We start from the raw sequence: 9,495 nt of genomic DNA, 5'->3' as shown, positions 1-9,495 counted from the left end.
CAAATAGGTGGAGTAAGTAATAATTACTTATTCCCATGTATTTACTAAGAAATTAAAAATCAAACAGCCCCTCGATGTTTGGGAAGAATGGAATAGCTTGGAATTAGATTAGATGGAATTGCATTTGGTCATTGCCCATTCCACTCAATGTTAGGAAGTTGTGTAGGTCCTATCATGATGTGTGTTTTATATCCACATTGCTCATCTATTTTTCGGGATCATTTTAAAGCATGGGTAAAAAAATCAAGTAGATCTAAAGCTCAAGTAAACCTCACCACATAAAGTAATTGGGATTGACCATCTACTGTTGAAATCTTCTTCAGGACAACATAAGTTCTCAATCTGCTGCATTTTTAAGCTCATGCCATGAAATGAGATCACAAAACATAGCATGGCATGGAATTAGGCTTATCCGTGGTATCAGGGGACAACCCTGCTATATGTAATAATTACATTCTTTGGATCCATCCCACGTAATCCTTCCTCGTACTATGCGCCAAACACTTCCTAATCCTTTCCCACCCACGGATGATTTTGAGAGCAGATTGCAGGGTGTGCTGACATCGGTGGTCGAAGTTTTATAAGCCAACCATTGAAACTTACTTAGGGCCTACTGTGATGTTTATAATATCAGTTCAATCTAAAACTTCGGGGCTTCCAGTTGTTTACAACGGTGGGCGTTCAATACAACTGATTTCTGTGACGTGATCCAATGAGGTTGTTATCTGCCTCATTTTTTATTTCATTTGCACTAAAATGATATCGAAGAATGGAAGGATGGTGTGGATATAACATATACATCTTGGTGGGCCCACATAACTTATGCACGTCAGCACACCACCGACCGCGATGGTGTGCGCCACATCACGCAACCGCTTCCTCGAATTCAGATCGTCGGATCCGGACTCGAAGGCATCTATCAAATCCAGCTAAGAAACGCTGAGCTCTCCCTATAAATTAAAGATTCCAGCCAAGACACTCTCGACAGTTTGTGTATACGCCCTCTTTTCTGCCGTCTGATATCATCTCCGCCTTTGAAAATCGATGGCTCCGATCGCGGTTGGCGACAAGATTCCCGATGGTACCCTCGCCCACTTCGACGAGGAAGATAAGATCCAGCAGGTTTCGATTCACTCCCTCGCTGCCGGTAAAAAGGTCATCCTATTCGGAGTTCCCGGCGCCTTCACCCCAACGTGCAGGTAATCCCTCCGTATCTCTTCGTCTCTGACCGGAACTCCCGTCGGACTACCGGTTCGGCCTTGAATGTCTGGGGTTTGGGGGAATGGCATTTCCACCCCCGAAATTCGATAGATTCACTCCCAGAGCGGGGGGCTATTGGCCCACAAGTGCTTGATCCTAGCCATTCATCAGCTGGGGTTCGACCAACATTCGTCTGTCAAAATATCATGTGGTTCACTGTACACGTGGCAGGGTAGACTGCCGTGGATGGATCATGTTTCCAAAATCTCTTCAACACCTTTCCTCTGTGAATCTTAATCATTTAAATCTTTTGGTTCTGACCGTTCATTTGAAGGCCATCGATGAGATAAACGGTTTTGATTTTGGAATAGCGGCTGGTTCACCGTTCGACTCACCAATTGAATGGTTTCTATCTAGTCTGTGCACGCCACGTGTAAACATGGCACGTGTGCATCAATGACGTGGAGGGTCACTGGATTTGGGCCCCTTTGTGGAAAAATAGTCATTTGAACATAAATCACGAGAATTTCGTTTTGTAGGGAAGACATCGACCAACAAAAATACTTGAGAACCAAATGACCAAATTGTCCCTGTTAATTTTGATATCAGTTTGGATGGCATTGGAACCTACCTACAAAATGGGTGAGGACTGTGGTGTCATTAAAAACCGAACCTGGCCGCGGAATCCAGATTACTATAAACCAGACCGACCGGATTGTTGGACAGGTTTCAACCCGAACCGGCCATCAAAATGGGACCAGTCATCATAAACTGTGGTCAATTAGGGGTGGCAATAGGCTGGGCTGCTCTACCGTGTAGAGCCAGGGCCTGGGTCCCTAAAATTGGCTTTGGGGACAGAGTAGAGCTTGGGATGTAGGCCAAGAATCTGGGCGCTATAAAAGCAAGGTCATTGTGATCGGCTACTACCAATGTAAACTTGGGGTTGAGTTTAATTTTTGAAGTGGAGGAGTTTGATGGAGGAAAAAGTTAAGGAAAATCACAGGGATGTTTAGGATTGAATGAAACCGGATTATAAAGTTCGATTCATGAGTATTTGTTTCGTGCGTATATTATGTTGTTGGAAAACTATTGATGAATTTTACATGCTGGCTAATGCCAACGACCGTTGGAGCCCATGCGATTTCCCCAAAAAAGATCATTTTAGGTGTTAGACTTAGTTTTAAGTTAAATTTACTGTTGTTAGTAAGTTTTAGTTTTGGCTATTTTAAGGTTGCTTTAGGGTTTCAAGAGTCTTATAGTGGTTAATTTGTATGTTGCTTATTATATTTAGAAAGTTTATTAATTTTTGTAAAATTACTATTTTAGGAAAGTTACAAATTTAGGGTTGGAGCTTATATAGATTACTATTTTGAGAAAGGAAATTTAGGATACAACCAAGGCATAGGGTTGGAGCTTATATAGATTACTATTTTGGGAAAGGAAATTTAGGATACTACCAAAGCATAGGGTTAGAGCTTATATAGATTACTATTTTGGGAAAGGAAATTTACGAAACTACCAAAGCAAGTGACATAAGATGCATGGGATGAAAGAGAAAAAGAAAAGCCGGAACGTCACACACATCTCTCTCCCCTCCCATGCATGTTTCTGAAAGGGTTAAGTCTCCTAAGGAGGAACAATTTCACAGGCATGAAATCTCCAAAATCATGACCAATGAATGCAGAGAGAGAGAGAGAGAGAGAGAGAGAGAGAGAGAGAGAGAGGGTTTCCATAGGTGTGTCGTATGACCCAATTTAGTTTCTTAAATTTACTATTTTAGGAAAAGTTACGAATTTTGGATTAAGGCTTATATAATTCATATTTAGGGATTTGTAAACAGATTTATTCAGGCGTTTCATTAATAATATCAATTTTACTTCTCCCTTTTATGAGGTTTCTCTCCTTGTGGGTTCCAGGGCTATTCTTGAGAAGAAGACTATAATCTCTTTTCTTTATTCATGCACCTACTATGTTAGAATCAAGTAGTGTGGTGAATACGGAACGCTCACAAGTGTCTTTAAACTGACCATTTTATTTGTATGACGGAGGCCTATTTGAGGATTGGACCACGCCATTCATCATTGGCCAGGCCTTTTGTCTTCAGCAGCAACTAATGGTGAAGGCATGATGAAACTTTATAAAATGAAGCCTCACCTTCAGTTTCTTTGTAATGATTTGTGGCTAGTGTTGCAACCACTACCAACCTTTGATCCATTAACTTTGATTGTTGTGGAGAAGGTAGAAGGGTGACAATCTGCTTAGGGCTTGATGGGATAATCATAAAAGTACCGATTTCCGTAGCCATTTTGACATTTATATTTGTCCATCTAGTGATCCCTTTTGTGGATCCATCCACTTGGTGAGGTTTTAACTTCTAACTCAATCGAAACTTTTTGTAAATCAACCATTAATCTATCCATGGATCCAATGGTGGATCCCTCTTGGTATAATGGTATATGTTAATGCATGTATGAAGCGGTTGATCTATCCATGGATTCATCAAGCAATTGAACGGTGGTCTCTTTAAGAGAAACTCTTTATCTGCATGCGTCCACTTTTCCTCTTCATTCTCAAGAGACACTCATTCATATGCGTAGGTCCACGCTTCTTCTTCAACATCTGATTGGCCAAAAAACATCTTACTCCTAGAGTTAGCTTTGCCGCGTGAGATTGTATCCCTATGATTTGGCATGGGTGTTGTAGTTTTTTTTTTTTTTTTTTTAAATAAATAAATAAAAAATTTTGAGGCAACAAACTGAAAATGCATTAAAAAAGGCAAGGGTGTTGTAGTTGTTGGACCTCAAGCCAACCAACTACGAGCCCCTTCAATGATCATGGGCCATTGGCTGCAGTGATTTTATTTGCAATCCATGGCCATTGTCAACCGTTCAATCCTCAATTGTAACTCCTACATTGAATGACGGATTTCTCGATAAAAGGTCTCAAATTCCACGCTCATCAATGTTTGATTCCTCGAAACATTGCCAACAGGATTGTTGCTGCCCAATTTGCTATTGGATGCCATAACCCATGGAAACACCCTGCTTTGATACCAAATATTGCAAAGGGTGCATGGATAAAGAAAAGAGATCATTGTCTTCTTTTCAAGAATAGCCCATGAATCCGCAAGGAGAGAAAAATCTCTTTAAAATGAGAAGTAAGATAATTATTACCTATAAAAGCCTGAATAAATTTGGTTTACAAAGCCCTAAACCTAAATTCACTGACTCAAACTCTTTTCCATACTTAAACAAGGACTTCAAGCTAAGCCTTAAAAGACTCTTAAATTAGCAAAAAATGGAATTTACTAAAAATGGTAAATTTAACTTAAAACTCAAAATTAATCCCTAAACTTGTTTGGGGCCAATGGCCTTTACCGATCAATTTTTGGAAAACTGTTTGGGGCCAATGGCCTTTGGCATTGGCTAACATGCAAACCTTGTCAATGGCTTTCCAGAAACATATTATATGTGTGAAACAAATAATCGGTCGCAAAGCTATGTCCCTTAGAAGCTATATTGTATATTAGACCCTTGGATTGAACTTGCTAGCTTGATTTCCTTAGATCCTAGTGATTCATGTGATTTTCCTTTGCCTTGTCCTACATCAGATTCAGGTCCAGGCCGGGGCTTGAAATCTACTCCTAGTGTCTAGGTCAGGCCAACAATGAATGGTATGCCTCAAATGTGGGCCACCATTATATAGAAAGAATCAATGGTTTAGAGACACTATTCCAAGCCCATCATCATAAAACGCTTCTTCTTAGTAGGCTGATTTTACTCTGGTCTAGATAAGGGTTGCAATGAGCTCGGTAGCCTGCCTGACTGGAAAATTCAAGGGGGAAATAGGGATTTTATCAGTTTACAGGTTAGTTTAGATGGGTCAGGCCCGGGCATGATCCTTTTTTCTAGGTCGAGCATGGGCCTTCTATGCTAGCTAATGCCGAATTTGGGCTGGGCAGGAGCCTTGTGTCGTAAATGTTGGATTGGGCCTGATCTAGCATGGGCCTGGCAAAAACCGGCCGCATTGCCTTCCCTAAGTCCATGCCACCCCTAGTGTTGTTCAATTGGACTACTGTTTTATAACAATAATGCAAGTGTAGGTGTGCAACTTGTGCAGGTTGGTTGGGTTGAGGGTCAACCCAAGCCCGACCTAATGTCAAGACGACCCAACCCACGATCCAACCAACTTGATTTCCAACCCGAGTTGCCCAATCTAACCCCAGTCTGAATTCCTCTGTACTCGATCCAACCCCAATCCAAATACATGTGGTTATTCCCAACCAGACCTCACCTGGCCCCAATACATGTGATTATTCCCAACCCGAGCTAACCCGATCCAAATTTGCTTAACCCTAAGCCAAGGACCTTGACAACCCAACCCAAACACAAGTGGGTCAGTTAGGTTTAGATTGACCTGAATCCAAGTTGCAGCCTTAACTGTACCTGCCAAAACTCATATGCACAGCTTATATATATATATATATATTTTTTAAAATGCTTTAACCAATATGCTGACAAGATTACTTATTTAATTACTTGCACTTTTAAACTTCAGTTAAGTAGATTTCAGGTCCTCCCATCTCTGATTAGTGGATCGACACTTGGAGCTGAACTACCCACTAAATGGGTGGATGTCTTTTAAGGCTGATTCTGGTCTTTTTAAGCATGCCTCTTTCTAATAAAAGTGGGATTTTTTTATGATATTTTGGGTAGAAGTTCTATAGTTTGACATTGTATTAAATTTAATACTTATTCTATTTTTGGTTGCAGCATGCAGCATGTGCCAGGTTTCATTGGACATGCAGAAGATCTGAAATCCAAGGGAATTAGTGAAATTCTGCTTATCAGCGGTATTTTTTCTCATCCTCCTCTTCCTCTTATCTACTTTTCTGTCCTTTCGCTCTCTAATCAGTTTGATTACAAATGTCAACTCCCTGCCAGAATATGACCAGCCATATGCATGTAGAATAATCAGAGCCACACATTTATGATGGATGGGTCACCACCAAAGTTGGGCTGTTGCCTGGATGGGAATGCCCAAGTTGCATGGTTGGGATGATATTAAACATCTTGATGATAGGTATGAGTATAGGGCTGCAGCCTGAAAGAACTGTCTGAATCACTATACTGTTGGAGATCTGTATATACTGTGGTGGCATATACATCATATGGTCGCATCAGCATCTGGTAGCAATTACATTGGTGATTCAACCCCTTCATGAATTCTGGGCTGTGACCCATCCACATTATGGCCCATCAGATCAGCAGTCCATATCTTTTTATGTTGGTCCTTCTGTATATGTAGATGTGGTGGTTTGTTATTAACCATCCAATAGGTGTGAATATTGGGCTGCATTCTGGAAGACCGATCTGAATCACCATACTATTGGCAATGTGTTTATATTGTGTGGTGCTATACATCATCTAGTCCCATTGCCATCTGATAGCAATCACATTGGTGACTGGACCCCCTATGTGAATTTTGGGCTGTAACCCATCTGCGGCAAGACTCATCAGATCACAGGTCCATATCTCCTTACATTGGTTCCTCTGCCATATTATTGGATTATGGGAAATCTCCTATGCATTTCAAGAAGGAAATCAAATAGTGATTTCCTCATCAAAGAGTGTGTTTGGATGCAAATATTCGACTGAATTGCAATATGGTTAATCAAATAATATGAAAGTACCAAATTGCAATTTCCTTGGCATTCACACCAACTTTGTTCTTTGCTAATTTGTGATAACGATTGTGTCAGCATGGACTTGAGAGGAAGGAAACAACTCTAAACTTGGTTATGCCCCTCTAGATTGAACCGAAATTTCACAATTAAATTCACTTGTATGTCCAAACACACCTAAACACTATATGAGCTTGTAGGGAGGAGAACCCTTAACAATCTCCAATTCTGTTGTTTGTTGGCAGTTAATGACCCTTTTGTGATGAAGGCATGGGCAAAGACATACCCTGAGAACAAACACGTCAAGTTCCTAGCTGACGGTTCTGGCACCTACACCCATGCGCTAGGCCTTGAGCTCGACCTTTCTGAGAAAGGGCTTGGGACCCGGTCCCGAAGGTTTGCTCTCTTGGTTGATGACCTCAAGGTGAAGGTTGCCAATATCGAAGAGGGTGGAGAATTCACGGTCTCCAGCGCGGAAGACATCATCAAGGCTCTTTGAGTAATTTCCAGACCCATCCAGGTTCTACTCTGCTTCTAATAGTCTTTCCTTCTTGTGCTTTTGAGCCCTTCATGAAAGGGCTTTGGATCTGTTGACGTTTGGTTTGGGTTCCATAGTTGTGGTGTTTTATCAGTAGTTGGATTGTATGAAATAATTGGTGTGCTTCTTTCACATGGATATGTATGAAATTTGGATTGGATGGGATGTTTAGTAGAGATGTGGGGGCTTTGGCCCACCCATTTTGGGTCCATCCCATGTGTGTACATTTGCATGATATGTAAACTGCACCCAATTTTTGCTTGGTCCAGATGCAGCTTTAGATGTGGTAAATGTGCCTGCCTGGCATGTGTGGGACATCTGAGCAATGCAATTTGAAGACGACTGGTGTAAATTTCAGCAAGGTCCACTGATCAGGACCACACGTGTGGTTTGAACGTGGATTGTTTGCAAGTTATTTTAGACCGTCCATTGTTTTTCACCTGTGTTTCCTTTCCCCATCGACTAGCTTTTGTTTTGGTCTGGTCATCTTCATGGTGGGCCCCACTACAGCATAGCTCAGATGCCTCACAGATTGGCATGTAGTCCTGTGTGATTCATCTGCTAGCAAACTTTTTCCCGTCATACAAAAAGGCTTCCGCTTCTACAGCTCTCTCTCTCTCTCTTTCTCTATCTCTTTCTCGCTCGCGTGCGCACGCGCTCGGAGGTCTTACAATGTATAGCTGACATTCGTTCTATTTTTGAGGGTTAGCCCGACCTTTCTAGTCACGCATGCATGAAAAGCGGTCGTTTGGATGCCTATAAAGTCCTTAAGCAGCAATCTAATTATAGGTAATCAGATTACAGAGAGCGTTATGGAGGGGTATATTTGCCTGTAAACAGATTGCAAGCTGTAATCTAAAATATGAGAAAAAGTCGTGTTTCAGATTACATGTATAATTTTTGAAAATGTTCGAAGTAGGGCTGAGTTGCATATCATCTTCAACGGCTATGAAGACAACAAGGACTCGTAACAAAAGAAAAAGGAAAGAAGACAAACCTTATCCCTCTTTTTCAAATTACATGAAGACTTTATATGGTATTTGATTATTTCTAAAGATTACTACTAATATATTACTGCTATTAGGATAAAACTAAATTTTAATAAGGAATGATAAATTTGATTGGTTTGTTGGATTGGTACGAGGTCTCTTGTTTTGTTGATGAACGTGTTATTTTTTTGTTGATCTTCTTGTTATATATATATATATATATATAATGTGCCCTTCGGATGCTTCTATTTTTATTCTGGCATAAAAATTAGGCAATTTCACACCTAAGGTGAGTTATAGCATATCAGAACAAATGAATGGCTAGTGAAGCAACTTCAACTGTGAATTTAGTTTTTCTTTTTGTAATCTTGTGGACCACCAGAGGAATAAGATTATCTGAATTTTTCAGTTAGAACATTTGGGAATTACTTGCAATCTTATGGAAATATCAGATCTTATACACATGTTTCCTATTTTCACGTGTTCCCGCGTGTGAATGAGCAAACCTTCAAAGAGAAGTGCGAATTGGACTCGAAAGCGCTCTGAAAGTTCAGTCGCTCACACGTGGACACGAACCACACGTGCGTAAGATGGACCGGGTCCTCAGGTGATTCTATTTCCGTACATTTAAGGGCATAAAATATCAGGCAAATATGACTATCGTATAGGCCACACGCTCACATAGATTGAACCATCGGTCAGTTTCTTACAGCCGTTCATTAGTTTTTTCAACGGCACCATCTAAGTATCATATAGTCCTGGTTCTGTGACATTGAATCCACATTATTCGGATCGGATGATGAGCGGCCGTGATCTCGCATGCCTGTCTCATTTCCACGTGCAAGGCGAGTGCAATTTCACTCGAGCTAATTAGCTGCGACCTCGGATCCAGCCAGGTGGGTACGACAACGACGGTGGGGGCCACCTCGATGTATGCGTGGTATATTTTTCCAGCTTGTTTTAGGGCATGGTCCCAAAAATGAAACTGATAAGAATCTCAAATGGACTTCACCACAGGAAACAGTGATTATTGAACGTCCACCATTAAAAACTTCCCAGAGTCCACTGTTCCAACTTGTTGTTAA

At 41.0% G+C, this 9,495-nt stretch overlaps 1 protein-coding gene across 1 annotated transcript; it reads left to right on the top strand.

Moving 5' to 3' along the window:
- Positions 1-966: 966 nt before the first annotated feature.
- On the top strand, positions 967-7,632 carry LOC131257405 (peroxiredoxin-2-like). The gene is made up of 3 exons (XM_058258275.1): positions 967-1,199; positions 5,973-6,052; positions 7,129-7,632. The coding sequence occupies exons 1-3, from the start codon at positions 1,045-1,047 to the stop codon at positions 7,380-7,382; spliced, it is 489 nt and encodes a 162-aa protein (XP_058114258.1). The 5' UTR covers positions 967-1,044; the 3' UTR covers positions 7,383-7,632.
- The last annotated feature ends 1,863 nt before the right edge of the window (positions 7,633-9,495 follow it).

This window comes from Magnolia sinica, chromosome 1 (assembly GCF_029962835.1).
Source record: "Magnolia sinica isolate HGM2019 chromosome 1, MsV1, whole genome shotgun sequence".
NCBI lineage: Eukaryota > Viridiplantae > Streptophyta > Magnoliopsida > Magnoliales > Magnoliaceae > Magnolia > Magnolia sinica.
The sequence above is the reverse complement of the archived record's forward strand: the minus strand, read 5'-3'. Positions and strand labels throughout refer to the sequence as shown.